Genomic DNA, 25,749 nt, shown 5'->3' with positions numbered 1-25,749 from the left:
GTGAATTTGTTCTGAAAAGTCTTGGCCAAGCTTGTTTTGTCTTAGGATGTTTATTAGAGCTTATATTTCTCATTGTGCTTAGTGTTGTGGTGACCAAGGGAAGGGTATTGGTTTGTCACAGCTGAAACTCCTCAACATTGCTTTTCTAGCAAAAAGCTGTATCAAATAGTATCTATATATTAAGCACTGGCAGAGAGATAACTTTCTCACCTGTGTTTTGGCTTCAGTCTTCTGGTCTTGAAAGGAAATTAAACCTGAGAAGGCTCTCTAGTAGTCTACTTCTTTTGTTGGCAGTTTGTAATAAAATACTGCGTTGTGTATAACAAAAAGAGCCATTACATGCACAGTTCACATTACTCTTTAGTGTCTTGCCTGGTCAAGAAAGGTGGAGTTTTTTATTAGCTGTTTATATAGATTTCTTCTTCAATGTAGCGTTTATTTTGGAAAACTGTCAGGAACGGAAATGTATGAACTTGGCCTTCATGTTTCTGATCCTGTAAGTTTTGTCAGCTTGGAAGAATTTTTTAAGTTACAGGATTTTCCTCCTGCCTCCAAGCCATTGTCCAGCTGAAGGAAACTTAATGAGTTAATCAAATTCTAATTGTAATAGTGTCTCAGGTAATTTATTAATGTGCTGAATCAGTTTGGGATTGGTTATTTTCTGGAAAAAAATTGCAATTTTACCAGGTCTTATATAGGTTGCACAACTTGTTATAGGATGCTGGATAATTTCTTTTTATATACTTCTTTTGACCATTGCAGTAGCACCTGAAGACACTAGCAAATGACCAGAAAGAAAGTAGCATTGGCTTGAGAATGGATTTTGCTTCTTATCAACTCAGACACACTCAGCTGGAATATTCATTTATTTAAATAGGAAAAAAAAAAAAATCCTACCCAAAAAACAGTTTTCCAGGTTGGTCTACAGCTGGAATCAAGTCAAGGGAATTCCTTTCAAGAGTTGACGGAAGTGTCACTCCAAAACTGAGGTCTTCACTTCTACATCTTTCTTCCCAGCTCCTCTTCTGCAGGAGTGTACACAGCTACTTAAGGACTCATCTGTCTGCTGCCATTGACCTTAGAGTCAGGCCTGTTGCTAACTTATAACCAGTTGATAGTGAGTGGGAGTGGTTGGCTGTTTGTGGTGGCAACTTCATTCCAATCCTGCTGGAATCTGACGTCTTTGTCATGCCGGAGTAATTTAGCTACTCTAAATTTGACCAAAACATTGGCTGACAATTTTCAAGGTAAATAGTTGCCAAAGTGACAATTTCTCTTTCATCTGCTGGTATCTTGTGAGGCTTTGGTCTAATACATTTCCTAAAACAGTCTAAATGCTGAAGCAAAGAAAAAAATTTAATTAAGTATTCACAGTTTTACTTGCTGGGATGGCTGTTTCAATGTTTTAGTGCTTCTGATGAGGTAGTGCAGAATGCTACTTAAAGCATAGCTGTCTTCTGGCACCTAGAACTTTTTAAAAAGTTTTGGCTGGTTTTCAGTGTTGCACAACTTAATTGTTTCTCTTCAAGTTTCAGTTTTTAACCTTATTAATTTTAATTATGCAGTTTTTCCTTTAAAGGCATTCTTTATAACGACTTTGAGACAAGGCCATGGTATCATTATGAAACAGAATCTGATTTAAAAAATAAAAAAGTCTTATGCATAAAGTAAACTGAAGCAATGATGTTAAGTAAATATTTTCATCTGACAACATCTGTCTACGGCTATCCAGTTTTCATTTTAGGCATTTAGTTTGCATGTTATAAAATCAAAACAGTTAAAAACAATTCTCCCCATTGCTTTTTTAATATGAAAATTAAATTGGAAACTGATGAATTTAAGTTAGTGCAGGAATTAGAGCTATTTATGTACCAATCTTGTGTAAATAGTTTGCTGTCAGCATGCTTAAATTACATTCCTTATTTTAGCATCATTTTCAAAGGAAATTAATAAATTGAGGATGAATTAGATGATCATGCTCATATGTGTTTCACAGTCATGCTTATAACAGCACATAGTAAATTATCTCACTTAAAGTTTGCGGAACTTCAGTTAATCTGGTTAAATTTTAGTGCAGTATCTATTGTTGTGGAATAGATTCACTTTCTTAAAAATACTGAATTGTTGGATCCTTCCTCTGCATTAGTACTTTCTGGGCGTTTCTGCTCTTTGTTCCACAAGAGCTTATTAGTGAATTTTCTTACAGCTGGTGGTGGTGAGGTGAAAGTTTGTTGCATCTATGTTACTCCTAAGTAAATACATGTGTCTGCTGGGTGTCTGTGGATGCAATATAGATTCTTAGAGTTAAGAAAGTTAGCTTGAGTTACCTTAGTCTCAGGTATCCTCAGGATGTTCACAAAAGTATATATTACCCAGTTTCAGGTACACATTCCTTTTGCATTTTTCAAATACCCTTTTTTATAAGATATTCCTGAGACAAAATGAAAACTCTCATACACCTGTGGCGATGTATGGCAAGGGTCCATGGAGTGAAAGAGGGAAGGGATTTTATGTCCAGTACTGCTACAACTTAAGGAGAAGGCTGGAAACTTGTCTTCTGTTTTTGCAGTCTTAGCATATTAGGGCCATTGTTTCAGGTTCTGTTCAGTTTTCTTGCCTTTTGGACCTCCTGGCAGGAGGTCTCAGAGATCAGAACCAAACTTGTCAGTGCATCTGGGTCATAGAAAGTATCTGAAGTTTCTACCAAGGGCAACGGCAGTCTTTTTATAATGCCAGGAGCACTCACCAGGACACTAGTTGTGATTGCCCTCTTGAAGATCAGGCTGGGTTGTAGGTGGTTTGTCTTTTACTGCTTGTAGAAGACTCATATTTTTTCAAAAGGCAGTAATTTCAAGAGATAAAGGAGATAAAAATACACATTGTCAAGGACATCATCATAATTTATCATAGAGAAATGATAATTCTCAGCCTGCATCTAAAATTCATGCCAGTATTTAATTCATATTTTCCAAGTATGTTTTGTACTTCATTTAATCAAAGTGTTTTCCTGTATCCTAGTAAGACACTTGCTGTGCAGAACTCTCAAGTATATTATATCAACAACAGTGTCATCATTGATTTAAATTAAAAAAATAGTTTTTAATCTAATTGTTCACATAATCGCATTTTGAGTGCACTAATTCTGTCCCTACTTCTTTGAGTCTTTGTTTACTCTTTTTCAGTATTATCACCGTATTAGCTTTTTTATAACCCACTGGAGCATTCACATGGCCAAAGGCTTGCAGCATTAAAACTGCAGAGAGATCTTCAGCCTTCTCTTCAACATTTAAAATTATTCTAATCTGTTGATTTATTAAGTGTTTGCTTTAGTAGTTGTTTTTACATCTTCCTGACTTACTGTCAGGGGGAAGCTTTTCATTGTCGTCTAGTAGTAGAGACAATTATTTGGCTTTTACCTAAATACAGGATAGAAACACTTACTTAACAGTTCTGTCTTCTGAATTACTGCTGACAATTCTGTTGTCTGACCCTAGTAGCAGTCTGATATTTTTCTATGTAGAAATACTTAGCCCTGCTGGTCAGAGAATTCTCTGTGTCCTCTTTCTTTCCTTACATATTTCTGGAGTTTGTGGCTTCTTCAATGTTTAGCATGATCGACTCTTCTTCCCCTTATTTAGTTAGAACCTCTTAGATTCTCAACTGTGAGAACAGAAAAAGTAAGCGTATGCTACAGCAGGCATTACTGTCTATAAAAATCCAGAATGTCGAATCTGTAGAGAGCTCATCTCAAGGGAATTCAGTTACTGTAGGTCAAGTGACTGTTCCTCGAATTCATAGTGTGTTCCTTGTAGTAACACTGGCTAAAGTACTTTCATGATTTAAATACTTCAATGTTTGCTTTAGAATAATTATAGGATCACTTGGAGATACACTATGTTGCATTTCTTGCAAGGAAATAAATCTGTTGCTGGATTTTTAATCATTTTGCTGGTACTGCTTAAATACTGCATTTTCCTCAGAAACTTAAAATCTGATTTAGAGCTATTGAATCTAGATGACAGTCTTTCTTCTGAGTTGAGGTTCACTGGTATTTCAAGATGACGCTTTGTGATGTGCCTTACGTTGCCTTGTAATTTATTGTGTAATAAAAATGTCTAAATTCAGATTTAGATTTGGGGGGCAAATCAGAGTACAAATCATTAATTCTGTTGAGTTTCCTGTCTGAAAGACTTCAACAGCTGGTCAACTAGTAGAAGCAGTTTAGTTTAGATAGTTCAGTTTAGATGGGAAAAAACAAGAACAGTGCCTTAAGAAATTTAAATGTCTTTATTAAAAGCTTCCTCTCATCTTGAGATTAAAGCAAGATGAGTCAAGATTCCAAGGGAATGTGGGTTGAACTGTAGAGAAAACAGAAAACAACAGAAGATGGAAAGGAAGTGGAAATTATCATCTCTTTTCATGGTAAAGGTAGAGAGGGAAGCCTCTGTTTGGAAAATTAAACTATAAGAAACAATCAAAATGGCAATCAAATTGTGATTCTGTGAGGAAATAGGTGGGAAGGTATGTCCAATGCTGGTGCAAATCTGTTTTTAGTTCAAAGACCATATTTCTGCTTCTCAGTTCAAGACCTTGTAAAGCTTGGCTGAGTAAAAAGGGCAGGGTGGCTTTCAGCATCTAGGAAAACTAAGAACTAGAAGCTTGCAGTTTGCAGACTGTTATAACGTAAAACTACTAGTATGCCTTTGTGACATTCTGCAAAGGCAGATACATTAAAAAAATCTGCATCCTCTTCCCTTCTCAGTTTACCCCTGTTTCTGTGGCTCTTGAGCAAACTAATATTTTTTTTCATAGATCAAGAAAAAAACGTATTCCTAAGTCCTGGTTGAAACACACCAGGGCATTAAATGAAGCTTAATTGATGCATTCATCCCATACCTGGAGAAGTAGGTAAATGACCTGGGTATATCAGTAGGCAACAGTGTTTCCACACTAGATTATATTATTATAGTTCACTTGTACTCAAGTATAAACTATTTCCATGTGCATTGTTTCATCCTGTCAATTTAATTATTTTTCTCTGAAACACTTTAAACAAATCTCTTACTTACTGTTTTTATATGCCAAATGCACTCAATTTTGTTCCATATTGTAGCCAGCTCTGGGCTTTCTATGACTATGAAGTAATACCTTTGGAACAAAATTGTTCACCAAGATCCCAGTTTCCACCTTGGAATAGCCAAACCTAAACCAAATCTAGCACACCAGACAGGAAGCAGAACTTGAACACAATATATGTTTTTTTCAGAATCTGTTGGCAGTTTGAAACAATATCTTTGTCAAAAATTCCCCTTTATGCTTACCTAGAACTAAGTCTTAAACTTTAAAAGTAAGGGCATATAGAAATTTGAAAGCATGGAAATAAAAGAGTAATGAAGAAAATGTAACCTTTATTTAGCCCGTGACAGAACAGAGAAGTTGCCATTGGTAGAACACAGAAGTTGCATTAAGTTAGCTAGTGTTTGCTTCAGCTTGTCATGACTTTAGGGGTTATATAAATTATTTTAGGCCTATTTTTTTGCAGAGTTGATATCAATTCTCTCATCTGAGGCTGAATTAGAATGGAGCACATCTAGAAGAACACCAGGGAGAAACGTAGTATCTGGTATCTACATGAATTTCATAATCTCAAATTCCATTGCTTTGGACAGCACTTACTCTGTAGCTCTTCTCCGTGGTTTGCCCTTTCAGCATCTTCATGAGTGGCACTCCTCCTCCTTCAAAGAGTAGTGGTGGAATTTTAACCTTATCTCTTGCAATAATGTAAAACCTACCTGGAGAGCAACAGACTCATTGGTTCTGAGGACCTCATTTAAGGCAATCACATTCACTGTGGGTTTTGATGCAGTCCACTCTCTGCTATACTACATCCTGGAGAAGCTATATAAACACTTTATCTATTGATATTTCTTTTAATTGTGTTTTGTTTAAAGTATAATTTACATAGATAAGTATTAAAAAGTCCAGTCTGTAAATTGCCAGTTTCTGTTGTACTTTTCTGTGTGCCAGGAGTAGAAGATAACCCTTCTGATTAATAACTAAAGCAATAGTTACACTTTCTGCCTTACCAAGATAACCAGAAAGCACAGCACAAAATTAAAAATACAGTACTACTTTATCTTCATTTCACTTTTGCATTTATTAGAATAATGCTATAAGCTATTGTATATCTATGCAAATTGTTGTCTTCTCCAGTATCGTCAACTGTTAGGAATGTTTTGTGTGTTCTGCTTTTTTATTCTTTTTTTTTTTTTTTTTTTTCCAAATGAATTTCCCAGTTACGTATCTATCATTATAAAACTATTCTAAGTCTCTGTGCTGCTGCAGCAATGGGTAATGGTGGTGATTGGAAGAAACTGGGAATAGAGAGATACTAATGAAAAAATGGAAGGAACTCATGACAGAATTTTGTGAAGTGGAACAGACATTGCATAGAATGTCATGGATACTGACATGCAGTAATGGACTTTTTGGACATGCTTCTACTCTTAGGTGTATCTCTGTTATTAGAGTGTGACTTCAGGAGGTCAGTGTAATAGGAGAAATCATATGGAATGTTTGACCTCAGTAGTGGAGTTGGATCTTGGGAGCACAGATCCATACCCTAATTTGTTCCATTCATTTTTGCATGTCTCTTTTGAAATACGTGTATGCAGTCTTAACTGGATTCAGCTACTGACTTTGCAGGCACACTATATGCCACTGTCTAATGTTAGTGAGATCATACTGAAAGTACCGTCTTAAAACAGTGTGTTATTTTATTTACAGTACTTTAATTCTTATTTTAAATAAAACCAGAATTTATACAGTGTACATTTTGTGCTACATTTGATTGGTAAAAGAATTTTGAGTATAGTGTGTAACATGCAGTCCTAAAAAACTGGTTGGAGACTTGGACTGGCCTGTGCTGGCAGCCTTGCTGCCTTGCTGTATTTAAATTCCTATTATGTGCCCTTTTGTGCAAGATGAATCAGGTTTCTGCTTTTTTCTAGAGTTTCCCTAAGTGAATGTATTAGTATACTTGGTAGTTATTTGAAAGGTAATTCTATAAATAGTGGTTTAATGTTTGCTTATATAAAATTAATTTTATGTATGGCATACAGATAATGAAGTTATTTTTTAGCTGAGTCTCAGAAAATAGCTTAATTTGTTAGGAAAGGTAGTTTGGTGGCTCATGCAGAAGACCCAAAGTCGTCACAGGTTTTCTACATCTTTATATGAAAGATATTTATTATGGTGCTGTCTGAAATTGTGAACTTGTGATAGTAACAGTGAAGCTCAGTGTGCAGGTGACTTTGGGCAAGCTTATCACGGTAGTAGCACATGTGTAAAAAATCAGCAGATGTGAGTATGCTTGCTTCTGGATTGCCACAGCTCAGAGCCTGTCATATTCATGCAAAATTAATTTCTAACACTGACTTTTGCAGCCAAACCAGATAAACATTCTAGACTTCCCTGATTTTGACCTGGAATTCTCTTCCCAATGCAGTGATTTCCTAGAGAATTACTTTAACTGTAGTTACATCAGTGATGTAGGGTACAGGACAGTCCTGCATGTGGTTATATGTGTGCAAAAGAAAGGCAGACTGTGGTTGACACTAATTCAGAAATGCTGTGGAAACAGAAATGGCTACTCAGGATCATTTGAAATATGTGTTTACATTTTCTTCAACCTCTGTCCAACCTCTTGTCCCTTAGTTTTTCCCAAGTTTCAAGCAAGCAGTATTCTCCTGGTGAGAGCATTCCTCACCAAGAAGAGTTCAAACTTAATCTATGATATTTTGTTATAGCTTATCTTCAACTTGAAAATGTATAGCAAGATAAACTTTTTAAATACAGGTTGCAAGGGCACAGAAGCAATGTCAGAATGCACTTAAGAATGCTGACTTTTGACTGACATAGTGCTCTCAAGAATAAAAAGATTTGATTGTTATGGTTTCCTTTCTGTCTGTTTAATGGGCTACTTATGGATCTGTGTTTGTTCTTTTTCTCAGATATTAGGATTAAAGAAGAGGATCCTGATCCAGAAGAGTGGCAGCTCAGTGGTGATTCTACACTGAATACTAATGATCTAACACATTTGAGAGTACAGGTCGTAGATGAGGAAGGGGACCAACCACATCAGGAAGGAAAAAGACTGCGACGAGTAGCATGTACATGTCCCAACTGCAAAGAAGGTGGTGGAAGGTATGTAAAGTTCAGTGTCATATCACACGTATAATGATGAAAAATTAATAATGGGCAAGAAAATAAATGAGCTTTTGTTAGCAGCAGTTGTCTGCAGTGAGAGGAAACTAGAGGCTTATGCAAAGGAGTTTATGCAATAAAGGACTACCACTTTAATTTTGGGGTTTGCAGATGAAAAAAGCAGATTATTCCATCCTTTCTGGGTTACTTCTTTGAGATTAGTTGAAAAAATGTGGAGTTAGATGTCACCTCATACAAGTGAGGGGGATAGAACATTGCCCTAAAAATATGAAAATGAAATATTTTGGAATATCCACATCTGTGATTGGCTTCCTCTCATATGTCAAGAATTTGATTAAATTCTGTGTTCCTGCATTTCCTCAATGATTGAGCATTTTTTTCCACAGTTCAATTGCTTTAGAGTGTTACAAAAATACAGTTTTCCTGGTTTTCTTATTCACTGGTTTCCTAGGAAAAGCAAGGTTTGTGTAATATAACAAGGTTTGTATAATAAGTCTAAATAACAAATTTCAAACTGTTTTCAGTCAAAGTTAGTGAGATTTGATTAAAAAGAGGTACTAAGTTCCAGTTCATTGCATTTCAGTGTTGCATTGGAACCTATGCTTTATTATTGTGCATTTCATTAAAACATTACTATTTCTTTTTATTCTGAAGATTTTATTATACTTCCAAACACTTAATTTTAAATGTCTTGATTATGGATATGGAAAGGGAAAGGTAATAACCTGCCTTTTACAAGTGCAAATATTTAGTTGTGTTTGTGCTTGAGAGAATTGTGCAGGGGCTTCTTTCCAATACACTAAAATTTGTCCATTTTGATAATAGTTTCTTCACTCTTGAATCTTGAAATCTTTATTTATTTGGGAGCTATAGTGTAAATCAGTAAAATGTCTTTAAAGAACCTGTCAGTGTCCAGTGGCACTAAGAGATCTAATAGCACTGGCTGAGTTACGTCTCTTGTCAGTTCTTGCTGCATATTCTAGATACCTGCCTTGCATACACAGGAAAGTAATATCTCAGGCAGCCATGCCTGGTAAGTATTAAGTGTTTAAGAGAAGAAGACTCTGATACATTTACATCACCAGCAAAGCTGGGGATAATATCTGCAGGTTATACAGCAAATATTCATCCATCAGATTCCCCTTGTTAAATTTTTATGTGTAGTTCACTGCAACATGGCACAGACCTTTCTACGTTCTTGGTGAACTCTGGCTCTGCTGTGAAAATCTGCCCAAAATACACCTTGGGTTGACACGTATGTCATTTCAGGAGAAAACTCTGAAAATGTGATTTGCACTGCCTGTACTCTTAGGAAACAGAGATTCCAGGTGTTGAATCTTCCTCGTGCTCTATTCCAAACTGCAGTGGCTTTAATTTAGAAATCTGTACTGTAAAATCCTCTTTCTTCTGAGTGGAGTTGCTATAAAATGAAACTTTAAAGTTTCAGCCCAAGAAAGATTCTTTTTGAGAGATGGTTTGGGAAGTCTGGAGAAGGGTGTAGTCTGACTGAAAACTCAGATATGTGATTTTTGGGAAAGAGTTGAGATGAGAGCTACAACAGAGTTCAGATAGATGAGAATCTGAAATCCACTGTAAAGGAAGGCCTGGACACATCAAACATACAAAGTAACTAGGAAAAGTAGGACAAGAAGTCAGGATGTGAGAAGAATTAGAACTGGAAGAGAAACAGGATAATGGAGACAATGGTAGGGAAACAGAAAAGAGTGAAAGTGTTTACAGTTGCTAGAGCAACTTTCCCACCAGAATGTAGAATTCCTTTAGAGTTGAGGACAAAGCAATAAGCCCACTTGAAAGAATATTTGAGTGTTGATAATATTCCATAGCTGCTAGAGTTACCTGTTTATCCCTAGAGCTGGAAATTTGAGGTTTGATTTGTCTTTCCACTCTGCTGATGATTTGCATAGTTTCAAATAGTAAGACATTTGCTTTTGTAAATTCTTTCAGATAGCTGTAATAATTCTTAAAATGGTGTTAAAGTTGCAAAATTTAAAATTGAACAAATGCTTAGTTAACATAACTGGACAACTTTAATTCCTTGTGCATATACATTATCACTTGGTTTCTGATTACTTGACTGTGTACTATTTTTTTCCTATGGCGTCAGTGCCATTTGGTGGATGGGGTGGCTGATACACAGGGAATGAATCAGGGCTGTGTAACGATTGTCACCTGCTTCACTTATTGCAGAAATTGGGAATTGTTTAGGGAATGAGACACAGGACTGCAGCAACAGGGCTCTGAAATTTTGGAGATGTAGATCTATATATCTCACTTTTTCCACTGAAGTACTGAGTTCATTCCTGTGAAGAAGTTAATTGAGCAGACTGTGAACGTCTACAGTACTCTTGGGAAAATATGCTTCTACTACATTAACCTTGACACCTCAGGCTGGTGGGTGTTTGATAATTTTGGCCTTAATCTCTTCCAACCTCGTACAAAGTGAATGTACTAGTTCAGGTTCACCATACCAAAACATTTATATGATAAAGCCATTACTGTTTGTGAACTGCTGAGAGACTGTGAGTGAGTGTTGTCAGTACCCATGATGAGGAAAAAAAAAACCCTGGAGAAATGAGTAATTCTGTATTTAACGTAGTATAGAAATAATCTGTAACTAGTTAAACAAGAAAAGTACTATAAATTAGTGTGAAGAAGCTGAATAGTGTTTCACTCAATTAATACTGTTGTTCTATGCTCTGAATGGAGAAGGAAAATGGCTTCACATATTCAGACTTTATCATAATTTCATCTATCGTATAGTGTTGGTTTTCGTATTTCTTGTATTTTCTGTTTTCTGGATTAAGAGGCGAGTTGAGAAGTTTTCTGGTTTTTGTTGTTGGCTTTTGAAATTGAACTGCATTGCAGTCTTCAGATTTGTACCAGTTTTGTGAAGTGGGAAGCCACAATTATCCTTGCCTTACTTGGTGGGAGGGAAAGTAGGAAAGGAAGAAGATGATGTATTAGATTTGTAAATTAACACCTTTTAGCCCCAAGCTTATTTAATAAATGGGGAATAAGCAAGTGGACAGAGAGACACACATGCCTCAAAGGATGACTGTTTCCAAACAGAGAATCAATCTATTAGGCTTCTAGTTAAGGTGTCTGAAGTTAAGTAGAAAGTTTCGTCTCCTCTGAGTTACATCTAGTTACATCCATTCACCCTCCTAACAATTACATCTGGAATTACACTGATATATAACTACTACTGTCTGATATATAGAGGAGCTGTGCTTCTGAGTACCACTGCAGGTATGTAACTCTAAAACCACATTCTTAAAATAATTAATAAGTTTGTGTTTTACCCTTGAAATACTTTGTTATTGCTGGAAATACTGCTGAATATAAAGTCCAGTTTCTCAGTGGATGAAGGCGTTTCCTGCTGAAACTGTGGCAATCTGCCTGGTTATTGAGAAACGTCATTTCCAATCTTTGTAAAGCTAAAATGTATTATGGAAATACTTCAATATTAATTGTTTTTAAGACTCCACTCAAGGATTAGGTTGGAGTCATACACATCTGTTCAGTTATGATGCCTTCTGGCAGTGCAGCAAGAAAGGCCTTTTAGCATGATGTGTTAGGGCACAGTGCCAGACTGTCACAGCTGCACAGTGTCCAGATAGAATTTGGCTTGTGTCCTGTCAGTTTAGAGCACACATGAAGCAAACGTGCAGATGTCCGTATGAAGTTGTATAGAATAAATACACTTAGTTGCTAATTCACAGTAGTCTAGTGGGTTTCATTCTGTGGATTCTTAACTTCACCCTCACTTGAACCTTTGGAGTTTGCTAAGCAACTCTGTCACCAGTTAGGTGAGGTGCTTAGAATTACATGTTCTATACCACCTATGCACAGTAATGACCATGAGTTGAACCTTGGTTTCCTTCCGTCTAGACTAAAAGTGCAATGAAGCAAATTCAAATGATTGACATAGGAATATTAACATTATTCTAAGGGAATTTTGTTGTAGAAATTTTTTTCATTGTTATAGTACAATTTGTGTACTATATCATGCCAAGTTACAAATTATTTGTACTAATTATTGTGGAAGGGAAGACACTAGAGTTTATTTGGAGAAGGTGTGAGGATGAAGTCCTCAGATAATCATCCTGCTGCAATAGGATCAAAAGCCTTCTGGACACTTCTTCTGCTGCCATTGAACTTGTTCTGAAATCAAAAATTGTATTTGTCATGACAAGTAATTAGTAGGTACAAATGATGTTTTTATCTTCTGAGACAAAATGACTAATGAAGCACTATGAAGATTGTTCTATATTGAGAATTCATAGAAACACCTTCTAGGACTTAATGGGATTTTATCTCCTTCCTTTTCTGGACTGTCTGTAATGTTTTAGGTACACGTATGTGATTAGGCTGGAATCCCCTTTAGACACTGTGAGATTTTAGAGTGAGTTCACTTTTGTGCATGTTCAGAAATGCTTGAGGCAATTGCTAGCTCCTTGAAGCGTGTATGCACTTAAGCCTGAACCTTCGTTAGATGTAAACCAGAAGCTAAAGCACCCAGTTTAAAGAAAAAAATTGCCCTGGGGAGGCAGCTGAAAATTGTATAATTAGTCATGGAGGATGGATCACCCAAGTCTGTGATTTCAAAATCCACTTAAAGTGTTCTAAGTTAACATTGCTGATGAATAAGGTGGCCTGATGTCTGGCTGCATTTTCCAATTTCCTCCCTTGTACCAGCATTTACCATTCACATAGCTGTGCTGTCAGCCACACCTATTCCCTCAAGTGCCCCTTTCAGCAGTAGCAAACATGTAAATTGGCTAAAATCAGTCATGATGCACTGCACTGGCCACACTGATCTTGTTCTCTGATTTGATTTAAAAAAAAAAATAGTCATGATTTGATTTTTAAAAAAATTAAAAAATTAAGAAATTAGGCTGTTGTACCAGATGCTTCCCCTGATCACCTGCCATTTCAGTGAGACAGCATCTTAAAATAAGCATCAAATTTACTCTGGATTGTACGAACTGTGAATTCTGTCTTCATTGTGATGGATTTCTTTTTTTTAACTGAAAAACTAAGGAATTAATTTAAATGTCAGCAAGATCAGCTTCCACCTCTTTTAGTGAAAGCATTCGGGTTAGTATGCTTGTCTTCAAAACCCAAACTGATTCTCAGGTTTCCCCAAGATGCCAAAAGTCCCATCTGTTCTCTACCCAGCTGCCAAAATCCCCAGTGTCCATTTTGGCAGTTGCAGTAATTCATGTTTTTCTTTGCCAAAATTATCTTTGATATGGTAAAAGCCTGAAACTTGGAGAAATGTAAAATATGGGCACTTCAGCATCAAAGTGGTACAAACTGCTGTGATAACTGTATTTCCAACTTCATATACATGAATGCTTCTTAAAGAGTATGCTTCTATACATACATTTCACACACAGCTGAATTTATCATTTTCTGTGGAGTTGGGATAGCATTATTGAATTTATTTCCAGCTTCTTATGGAGTGTACTGGAATCCATTTTTTTTTATTTGAAACAAAAACATGAAGCTGCTTGGATTGGTTTGCAGCTCCATTGTGATATGTGTAGCCTCATGTATGTACATGACCAGTATTTAGGAGGAATGTATTAGAATGAATAATCTCTGTGTCTCTCTCTCTCTCTCTTTTTTTAAACAGAGGCTCCAACTTGGGAAAAAAGAAGCAACACATTTGTCACATACCAGGATGTGGCAAAGTATATGGGAAAACTTCACATTTGAGAGCTCATCTCCGCTGGCATTCTGGAGAGCGTCCATTTGTTTGTAATTGGATGTTCTGTGGCAAAAGGTTCACTCGCAGTGATGAGCTCCAGCGACACCGAAGAACGCACACAGGTTTCCAGTCTTTGATTCTGGTGTATTTAACTAAAGGAGTGCTATGGACTGAGTTTGGATAAATAACTTTTAAGAGGAGAACATATCTTTGAATTGGATTGATTTTAATGCAGTGTGATCTTTCCAAAATCAGCTAAATCTTATTGATACTTACACACTTTGGAATCGTTGGTAGGTCTGAAGAGATAAAACAGCTACCTCTTCATTTAGAACTGACATTTAAGCTAATGTTTAATGTAGCTTAATCAGAATACTTTGATTCAGGCTCAGCAGTACATTTTGTTTGTTTAAACCAGTTTTTCAACTCTTTTTCTATCTTAAAACCTAAATAAGAAAAAAAAGAGGATGAGGTGGCCTGGGGATTAGATATCATTCCTAAAATCAAAGAAGAACATGTGATAGTGCATCAATTTGCATCTTTTAGTTTCATGGTTAGACCAGCGATTAGGAACTTCAGGTTCACATTTCTCCTTCTGTCTAATACAAAGAAAATACGTTAATGTAGATATTCCACCTTATCAAGGAGCACTTAGTTTATTGTCTGTTTTATCTGTTTTATTACAAACTTTATTACAAACTTTATTACTTTATTACAAACAAATCCACATTTGCATTCAACAGGATGCCTTTTAAAATCATAGTATTTGAAAAACCCATAGTTAATAATTTTATGTGCTTATGAGCATTTACATTGGGTAGAAAAATATCTTTGGATGTCTGTTAAAAATAGTCCATGTTGTTCTTAATGGTGTGCTTTTGTGTAGACATTTTGGATGCTAAATCCAAGCTGGGATGTTACAGATTGCCTGGATGGACAGATTGATGGTTTTTTATAAAAGCTGAATTGAATGATCCAGTTCAGAGGGTGTTTAATAGCTCCTGGTGTATCTATCTACCAGTAAAAAGTAGAGAATGCAGGGATCTATCCTCTGACCTCTTTTAAAATCTTTATCATTGACCCGGAGGAATTAACAGAGTTCTTCTGTTAACCTTCTTAGGTTTGTGGATGACCCCAAACTGGGGTGACCAGTCAATGCACTTGATGGCAAGGCTGCCATTAAAAGGAATGGAGTCTGAAGGAATGGATTAACAGGAATCCTAGGAAATTCAGCAAGAATAGTCACAAAGTACTGCACCTGGGATGGAATTAACACTTAGGGTAACACAGGCTAAGCATGGAGAGGTTGGAAACATCTCTACTGAAAAGTACCCAGGAGTCTTGATAGAAAAGTAGAACATGATCAAGGGCCAGCAGCAAGGATGCTCAGAGTTGTATCAACAGAAGCAAAAGCCCTGGTCACAGGGATTATTCCCCTCTTCTGGCTAGACTGCATCTAGAATGTGACATTTGGTTTTCAGCACCCAATATTAGAAAGATATTGATGACAGGATTAAGTTTACTAATGAGTGACCTAGATGATCCAGGATGATCTGGAACATTTGCCTTTTGAGGAAAGGCTGTAGGATTCAGATGCACAAAGAGAGCAGTAATGGCAGGGGGGAACTTAGTAGTAATTCTCTAGTTAGAAGAGAGGGTGCAAATAATGCACCCTCAAGAAAGCATTTACTTTCCCTGATGGTGTATTGGTTGAAGGATAATAGACAGCAGATGTATGTTGAAATAAGAAGGCTTCAGAAGAGCTATAAATAAAAACTTTTTGACTGTGGGAATAGCCAGGCACTGGAAGAGGATGTACATAGAGTTCCTGTGGCCTCCATCCTTAAAAGTTTCCAAGAAAACTGGATAAATTCCTCAGATCTGATCTCATAGGTGGCTGCTTAGAAAGAACTCAGAACACAGACATTCAGAGGTCCTTTCAAACTTGAATTACCCTATGATCTTGTGTGTCAGTCTCAAGTGTGATTCTGCTCTAGGTGATACAGTCTTCCCTGTCCATCATTTGGTAGGTTTTGTTCTCCTCCTAGAAGTTATTTATTTGTAATAATTGCAGTGAAATTTAGCAGCCTGAGGATATGAGCTGGTTATATTCTTTAGCATGCCTGAAAGATCTCCCCAAACTCAGTGAGACACAGAAAATTAAAACAGTTCTTATAGGAAGGATTTGTATGGGTGTCAAGAAATATAAAACACAAGTTTATAATGTTGGATCACTTTGTTCCTCCATATAATTCTTGTTAGAATTCTGTCTCTAAAAAGCAGTAAGTTTAATTTTAATTTTTAGTGTTCTTGAATATTTTTTTTCCTCTTTGACAGGTGAGAAGAAATTTGTCTGTCCAGAATGTTCAAAACGCTTTATGAGAAGTGACCATCTTGCCAAACACATTAAAACACATCAGAATAAAAAAGGTATTCACTCTAGCAGTACAGTGCTGGCATCAGTAGAAGCAACATCTGATGATACTTTGATTACTGCAGGAGGAACAACACTTATTCTTGCAAATATTCAACAAGGTTCTGTTTCAGGAATAGGAACTGTTAATACATCTGGCACCAGCAATCAGGATATTCTTACCAACACTGAAATACCTTTACAGCTTGTCACAGTTTCGGGAAACGAGACAATGGAGTAAATATTACACAAGATACCTATTAATTGTGGTTATTTTTATACAGTAGTGAGAAGAATATTGTTCCTAAGTTCTTAGATATCTTTTTATTGATGTGCAAAAATTTTTGGATTGACAGTAACTTGGTTATACATGACACTGAAATGCCTTACTTTGTATGATATTCCATAGTATATTAAAATGGTAAAATTGCATGGGTTTTGTAGGTACTTTTGGAATCTAGAAGAGAAGAAATTTTACCAAGTTATATTAAAAAAAAAAAAAAAAAGAATTTAACGATGGAAATGGTAGTCTAACCAAATGCATCAATCCTGTGTGGTTTAGTGTAAAAAAAATGAGAACATGTTGGTATTTATCTATTGTAAGATAAAAGAAGTTGATGGGTGAAAAGAAATCACATTATGATAAAAGAAATTTTGTAATTTTCTTGATGACTGGAATTTTTATTATGCATAACTGACAAATCAAGTTTCCAAGCAAATGTTACATAGTGTAGGCTTTACTTAGCTCATCAACTTGTCATTTTGAAGCTAATTATTTTAATTAGGTTAACTATGTACAATATTTTAAGCATTACTCTTGTAAGATTTTGCAAACTACATTTTAACATGGAACTCTAGGGATAGTCACCTTTTAAATCCTATTGAAAAGCCATGTTTAAGATTTAATTTGCCAAAATGATGTCTTGTTAATATTCTTTCAATAACCAAGGTGGGCAATATAACCAATGTTTAAAAAGCTTAAAATGTTAAGAAAAATAAATATGTATAGGTTGAAGCATTTGGGTGGTAAGGCAGATGTTATAGTGAAGTATATCCCTTCTTTTGAACATTGGAGGACCAAAAATAAGGTGTATTGCGTCTCAGCAGTGATTTTTATCAAATCTTTTTCCAAAAAAAAACATCTGTATGCCAGGGCCTTAAAAAGCCATCATGTAAATTACCAGTAAAATATAACATATGCAAATACAAAAGAAAAATCACTTTCATATTGACAGTACTCCCAAACATATGGATATAGTCATAGTGAACTAGGGGGGGTTATGAGGTTTTTGTTTGTTGTTTAGTTTTTGGTTAGTCAATCTGCATTTAAATATCAGCCATCTTTCCTTTTTTGCTTCTTCCCTTAAAAATTGTATGTATCCAGTACATTTAACTGATAAACATATATGTTTTTTATTATGCTGAATTTTCTTTTTATTTTTTAATTACTGTTTATATTTTCAATTATAGAAAATGTACAAAATGAAGTTATATAGCCAGTCTGTAAGTGCTATACCATTTTCAAAAAATGTACAACAATAATTACTGCAGTTCACCTATTTACAAACATTTGGAAATCTGTTCATTTGTTATTCTTAAAACCACCTCAAATTTAAAGGCTACCTTATTGTACGTTTAAAGTGTATTATAACAGTGTGGTAGTTAATAAAACACTATTTTTTTTTTTCTTTTGACTTGAGTTTACTGTGTTTCTTGTTAACTAACAAGGTGTAATTTCATAATATGTCTTGATAGCCTGAGATGTTTTATTATTTTGCAGTAGGTGGTGGGAAGCAGAAGCAGTGTTTTCTTTCCCTATGGACACAGAGATGGTAATTTTCCACCTCCACAAATACACCCCATCTGTATGTGCATGGACATGAATGTGTCCTGTTGGTGTAGTGGGGATGTTTTGCTCTCATGCTGAGCAGGGCATGGAGAATATGTAGGCCCCATCCTATAGGTCATGTTTAAGTTCTCTGACACATTCACAATACATGGAGTATTAATAAGGAGCTGTGACTAAGTGAGAACTATGAGATTAAAGGGAGTAATGGTTGTATATAATGCTGTAATGAAAGCGAAACGCTTCTATTTGTGAAGTCTAAACTTTTGGAGTATGAAATGACAGAGGACAGACCAGGATAATTTAGGATAAACCAGGCTAAGTTCAGCCTAGAAAAATGAGAACTGGAAGTCACATAGGAAAGATTTTCTGAATTTGCAGTTAGGTGGAAAAAAATATTAATGCAAATCTTTTAGAGATTCAGAGCAAAAGGAATTGATAGGTACAGAGAAGAGGGAGTTAATTCACCACCAGTTTAATCGTCTGTTTAATAAAATGAAAGGATGAAATTTGTTGGGGTGAGAGCAGCAGCTTGGGGGAAGACAGTTCTGCTTAGACTTGCAGTGTTCCATGGATGTTGTCAATATATTAACACTCTAAATCCTCTTTCTTTAGGCAGTTGGATGGGCTTGGTTTTCAGAAGTTGTTTTAATATGCAGAGCATATTAGTATATTTCTAATACTTGGGTTCTATTTCTCATCACTTAGCCACCAGTAGCTGTATTAGTGCATTATTTTAAGAAGGAGGGAGGAGAGGGCTATTTCCTTATTCAAACTGCTTTTCACAAGTTTTATGGAGTGACACTTTCACTGATGTTCATCTGTGGATGAAGGTGTTTTGGTGTCAAGGGTTTTGATGTCTCATTGGTGAAGATGAGAATACTTTATTTGTCAGAGCTTTTATGCTCACTACATCAAGTGGTTACTTTAATTAGTGTTTAGGTAGCACATTTTATAAAAAGATATGTTGTTAAGCTTCAGAAGGTAGGTGTTTTGGAAGAAAGTAACTCTGGAAGTCTCATGGAAAGCCTGCAGCCTAAGGGCTGTCTGCCTAATGGTTCACAGCCATAGTGTTTGTGCTGTGGGACAGTAATTTCTGAAAGCTCCCTGCTCACCTCCAGGGTGAAGATTCACAAGATCTTCATGGTGTATCTAGGATTGTTGCTACCTCATGGCCTCTTTTCTGGTCCTCTGGGCATTCATGTGATACCAAGACAAAATTGTAAAATGCTTTCCTGTTTTTCATGGGATCCTGACAACACTTGCCTGAAGTGCTTCTTACTGGTACAGTCTGTATCATTTTACGTACTTATTTTTGTGCCAGGCTTCTCTCTTGTGTGGTTTCTTGGTATGGTAGTCTTTAGATCCCTGGCTGGTTTTTATCTCTTGCAGTCTTGTGTAAGGTAAGAAGACCTTAAAACTAGGTCTGCAAGACAGCATGAGTTTGAGAGCATCCTGTGTTACCAATTTCAGTGGTTCAACTTCTTTAAGTACAAGGATTGTACATACCCTTGCTGTAATCTCAGTATTGTGTTCATTCCTGAACGAACTAATGGTTTGATCCTTGCAAGTTGCAAACTGACACTGATTCTTGCAGAGAACAAGACCTTTTAATCATTGTTACTTAGCAGGTCAAGGAGCAATATGTCTAAGGACAATATCATCATCACTTAAAAGACTTATGAGGAACTGGATTTCTGGTCTGATGATAGAGATTTTCCTCTGGCAAGGGACTCTGCAGAGCACTTTTTGGAGCTGGTCTGAAAAAGAAATACCAGGCCTTGGTTTTAGGCATTTTTAGCAGCTGGAATCAGTAAGGCAAGTCTTGCCAATGGCTTCAGGAAAGCTCTGATGCATTCTCTCGCAAGTTGTTCTGGGTGTTGGGGAACAAAGGAATGGAGCTAATAGTCACGTGTCAAGAGTGATTTGTGGCATCTTTAAGTGAAGAATTAATGAGCAGCTGGCTGCCTTTCCTCCAGATTTTTACACTAGCACTAACACCAGGTGTGTAGAGCATGCACTGTGAAAAAGGGCAGAAGATGATGTGGCTGACTTAACTAGACAGGAATAGTAGCCATTTTCCACAACAGTGGGGTACTAGTGGTTGTCAGCAGGTTGTTCTGTGCTCTAGTTTTTAAAAGATTGTATCAAAAGGAAGCATTTTTTACAATCCATTTTACATACAATTCCTTCTTTCATCTTGGAACTAAAGGAAAAAAAAGCTATTTCTGACTCAAAACAGAGTCTGTAATTCCAGAGCTCATTTTGGCATCTTGACACTGTACAAGCCTCTGTTTGGACAAGTTGGTACCCTTCTCAAGCCTTATTATTGCTGAGTTGGTGGAAGAATGATATGAAAATTACCTGCTAGGAAAAAAACTTCTTTCCCCAGCCGTGCATTCTCTTCTGTCAGAAGGCTCAGTTACACAGATTTTGAGCTCAACATGAAATGGACACCACCAGGAAAAGGTTCCAAAGCAAGATTTAGAACTATTTGTTGCTTGAATACTGCTTTTCTTACAGCCTCCAAAATTTCAAATCTTGACCATGCTCCTGGCGTGCCTACAGATATAACAAAATTTATTTCTGTATATATCTTGCAACGTAGCTGCATTTTCCACAATGCTTTTTGAAGAATGATACCTTTACAAGGATTATGGGCTGACGGATCACCATAGCAAATAATTTTCAAACAGCAAAAATTAGTTGATAAGTGGTATCACATAATCCAACGCACCTTTCTCTGTAAAGATCTTTCAGGTAAGAATCTTGTGGCCCCTTGACAAGAAAAGAACCATCAGAGAGCTGGGTGCCAGGCATGGGCAAAATATTGAAATTTTACATTATCTAAAGGAGTCCCTAACTTTCACATATGCTGGGTAACCCACCTACCCACCCTCAAGTTCTCCCTCCTGTTTCTATGGAACTGACTTTATGTAAGGTATTCACAGGATTTTATTTATCGTTTACACATGAACACTACAAATGGCTACTTCATCACAGTTGATTCCTAAATGGATGTTTTTCTTCCATTGGGACGTGTTTGATTTGACAGACAAACACCAGAGAATGTAACTGTCTAGTTACATTATGTTGTTATCTGAAGAAATCTGTTATCTACACTATTATGTTGCTATCTGAAGAAAAGACATCGGGTTTGTAGGGAAAATCAATGGGATTCTGTGCATGTGATTACCCTGTGGTGGAGACATCATGATGATATTAGATGGGACTGTTCTACATTTACTACTTAAATTTAATATTGATTTCTGTCCTCTGCCTAGGCCACTGCATGAATCATTATCGGTACATTGAGAGAGTAGTAGAATACAAAAAGATCTTACTGCTTCTGCCATTGTGGTTTTGGAGACTTATTCTGTCAGCCATTCTTCACTCTAGAAGAAGGTACTAGACTCTGATTCTAGTACTACAAACGGTACTGCTGGAAGGTTTAGTGGTGAAAACGATGGCTCCTTAAAGGGTAGTAGCCATGTCTTATATTGTTAGCTTGGCTGAAACCTGCACTGGGACCTTCTACTTTTCTGAGCTCCTGCTGTTTCTGATTGTAGTCTTTGCCTGTTTCAGAGTTGTTGAGCACAAGCTAATCTGGCACAGCTATATCCCTTAGTATATAAACATTGGTTCCCTGTTGGGACCTCAGCTATAGACTTGCATAAAGAAACATGTAATGTTCAAGTGTGGTTGGAACAGATACACACAGAGGTGTATGGCAGCACTTTGCCATACTTTTCAAAAGCAGCGTGGGGGAGTGGATAAGAAGACCTGAGTTACGTGACTTGGTAAAGACCAGCTTGTACCAGACACCGAACAAACAGGTAAGTAAAGAGTGCTCTTGTGGGCTAATGGGAAGACTTGTGAAAATGAGGACAAAGGATGGTGGGAAAGAGGTAGGAACAGATGGGTTGGATAAGTGATTTGGAGTAGGGTTGCAGAACACTGTGGAGACACACAATAGTAAGAGGTAAAATAGATTATGGATCCTAATTCCTGGTGTTCCTTCTGGAAACCTTCTGGAATATTGGTCCCAGACAAGTGTTAGTGCAGCCATTTGGGGGATCTGTTGATGAGTCAGACAAGTTGCAATAAGACAAGGAAAGGGGACTAAAAAAAAATAAATTGAGAGCTGCATAAAGCTTTTTGACATTCATGATGCTTTCATAGCAGTCCTTACTGCCTTTTGGTTCTTTACTAACCTGTACACCTCTCTATTTTGTAATTTTCATAACTATATACGTCAGATATAGCAGAAGCCCACATGCTAGACTGAGATCTGCCATAATATGCAGTATTGCTTGAGGACTAATGAAACTCGTATCTGGAAATGTGCACTACTGTAGGTGATTTATGCTGGAGAAAAACAGATACACATTGAAGCTTGAACTGTGCTGCTTAAGCCGCTTTTTGGCTGAATCCTTTCAATTGAAGTACAAGGATATTGTGTCTATCTTAGGAACTTAGTACGGGAGAATGGATTGGTCCTGCAGCAGAGTCAGGCTTGCTCGCGTCTTCACTTCTGCAGCTCTTTTGCATGTTGAGTTTATTTACTGTCTCAGGAAAAGGGTATTTCTCAGTTGCCAGCCACACAGGCTTTGTTTCCCTGCTGTGGTGAGGGCCGCTCTCCTCTTGCGGCCGCCCTGTGATGGTGCAGGCCCCGCAGGAGCTGGTGGTGGGTGTGGGGCCCACAGACCCCCACGGCTCCGCAGCTGCCGCAGGCCTGACACGCACACAGAGCACAATTCGAGTAATATTATTGCTTTTGGGGACCATCCCTAAGGGCTGCCCACGTCCTGCTGAGAAGGAAAAGAGCAAGCAGGTAGCAGGCACGGGCACGGGCACAACCATGTGGTGATGGCAGCCTTTGTTTGTAAGTGATGTTTGGCCAGCGTGCTGCCATGCCACAGAAGCGTGAGGCAGTGTCAGAGGTGTCACTACAGCCTTGTGTTCCTGACTTAAATCCAGAGTTCCGTCTGGGGTTATTTGTACCAAAGCTGCCGTCTGAGATAATGGGATGTAATCATATTTTTTTCCATGTACATTTGTAGCTGTTTTTACTACATGTAATGTGTCCTAAACGCATAATTGTTTAAGAGCTTGAAATGCTTCCAAAGGAGCTATTCAGGTATTTTCTGTAAATAACACACCTTTAAAAGCTATATTAATTCTTAATGTAATTTTGAGTCTTTTCTTACATTTCCTTAAAATAAAAAAATACCTCCCCAGTCAGTATTTACCTGAAGAATTAAAATAGTTCTATTTTCAGTTATGCTAATTAGCTTTTATGTGACCAATTTTGTATTTGCTCATCTGAGATTTGGAGCGAGGGGTGTTTTCCAACTTCCCTGAAAGTCTTAAGAATCCTCAGAGGAAGAAGTAGCTATAAAAAAATATTTCAAATGCAGAAGGATCGAGGGACGTGGCAAATTTTACAGTTTTCTCATTCAGTGCATGTACAATACTGAACACTAGTGAGTGGGAATAATCATGGAGAACTCAAGGAGCAGAGTAAGGGAAGTGAACTGTCACTTTCTAGTGTTAATTCCTTCTCTGCCTTCATTTTCAGCCTCCCTTAATAGTTGTCTCTTCTGCAGCTCTCCAAATTTCTTAGAAGCCTCTTTGTTCCTCCTGCCTCTTCAAGCAAGAGCAACAGATGTTTCCTGTCTGTTTCTGAATGGCAGAGAGCTCTGGGGTAGAAATGGTCAAAACTTTGTTCTGTCGTGCTTATGAGTGAGACAGTGTGTGAAACAACAAACTGAGGACCCTGTTCTTGAATGCTGAACATGTAAAAAGGGGGCAAAATTAACTGGCCTGATGTCACTTCAAGGGATCTTTACATCTGGGAATGTTAAGGTAAAAAAAGCTATTTGTGAATCTCTCTTGTCCAGTCTTTGCATAGGTTTCAGAATTTATTCAAGCTGGCATTATCCCATCTATATAATTTCATGCAATGAAGCCTATACAAGTAGAGAAAAGTCTCACTTCTATGAAAATATATAATTAAGTTTACAAATGCATTAATAATTTATAGTTTACACCCAAGTTATATTATTTTGTTTTGGTAAGTTTTATGACGAAAGTCATTAAAGCTCAGTTCAATGTTATGCCACAAAAAGTAAGTCAGGTGAAACACTTTTATTATTTTGAGTAAGGGTTCCAAATTTTCTCTCGATGTTCATGACTTTTCTCATACTTTAGAAACAGATTAGTTTTAAAATAGAGCACCAAATACTGTAAGAAGATTGTAGATTTCAGAACCAGAACATGTAAACAGCTGTGAACGATTGCAACAAATTTTTAAAAAAATTAATAGTTATCTAAGTTATTAAAAAATTAACACCAACCCTTCCCCCCACCCCACTTGGCATGTCAAATATAAACAGTTTGCAATCTGAATGTTTGAAGACTGGTGTGTGCATGCAAAATGTGATTTGTTTTTCAAGTGAAGTGTTCAGTACATATTAGTGATCTCTGCAATTTAAACTGACATTTCTCTTTGAGTGTATTTTAACCTGTGCTTAATCTGAGGAACACTTGAAGTAGCATAACTGGAAAATGCCACAGAGGCAAAAAGTTTTCTACTTTTTTCTCATTTAGTTTCTGTTTGACGGCACACTTTTTGATATGTCCATTTAGTGTGTGCAGATGACTTGTGTATAGCAGGCAAGTGAAATACAAGTTTACAATCCCAAGACTTCAAAACCAGGTTGAGAAACAGGAACTGTATTTGAGGATTGTGAGGTAATGTGGGGCTGTGTTGTTTATCACTGCTTGTTGACTTAGATCCCTGTTTCTTGAAGCCTGGAAGTTTTGTATGTGCTAAGGAAGAAAAACGGGGAAAGGTCCAAGATAAGCTACAAACAAGTACCTGAGCTAGGAGTACATACTTTTCTGTCTTCAGCCAGGTAAGCATAAATACTTGCATGAAACTGTTAAACTTTTTAGTTCTATTCTCTTTCATTCTTTTCATTTCCAGAAAGACTACAGAAGGCATGCTAGTGGCAGTCCTGAACATCTATACCGTTACTTCATTTTATCTCAAGGATTGTGATGGAATCTTGTCCCCCTAGATGTTTAGGAGATGCAGAGTTTCATTCAACGTGTTTATTAATTTGAGACAGGTGCTTTAATGGAAGCATCTGCCACACTTGGATCAGAAGCACTGTTTCTGACACTCATCTCTCTGTCTTAATATTTTATTTCTTTCTCTCTTCCCTATTATTTATTTAGTCTTAACTTTTATCTCTCTAGAGTCCTCTTTTCTCTCTCCCTGTTGTAGAAAGTATAAAGAGGATATTGTTTCAGCCTTTCTGAGCAATTTTTAGTTCTTACACATAAAAAATGTTGTACAGTGCATTATTGACTTTTGATAGATTTATTTTGATAAAATTTCTGCTGTTACTATCCAGAATTTCACCAAATTCTGGAGCAGTTGTCTCTTCCATTTTAAAGGACTTTTGAACATCAGAATATGACATGAATATGTGACCATATTTGAGAATGTCATGGTTC

The 25,749-nt window shown here is 36.8% G+C and overlaps 1 protein-coding gene across 2 annotated transcripts in view; it reads left to right on the top strand.

The window, feature by feature from the left end:
• SP3 (Sp3 transcription factor) overlaps positions 1-18,070 on the top strand; it is a 33,690-nt gene extending 15,620 nt beyond the window's left edge. For both annotated transcript variants that reach the window (XM_088058514.1, XM_088058513.1), the window contains 3 exons: positions 8,013-8,205; positions 13,889-14,085; positions 16,301-18,070. In XM_088058514.1, the coding sequence (XP_087914640.1) occupies positions 8,013-8,205; positions 13,889-14,085; positions 16,301-16,617 (707 nt within the window). In that variant the 3' untranslated portion in view covers positions 16,618-18,070. The remainder of the gene's footprint in view (positions 1-8,012; positions 8,206-13,888; positions 14,086-16,300) is intronic.
• Positions 18,071-25,749: the final 7,679 nt, after the last annotated feature.

This window comes from Pseudopodoces humilis, chromosome 8 (assembly GCF_049639895.1).
Source record: "Pseudopodoces humilis isolate 2021_Gansu_Grassland_sample_001 chromosome 8, ASM4963989v1, whole genome shotgun sequence".
In the NCBI taxonomy this organism is placed as follows: domain Eukaryota; kingdom Metazoa; phylum Chordata; class Aves; order Passeriformes; family Paridae; genus Pseudopodoces; species Pseudopodoces humilis.
Note: the sequence above shows the minus strand (reverse complement) of the source record. Positions and strands in the feature narration are given on the sequence as shown.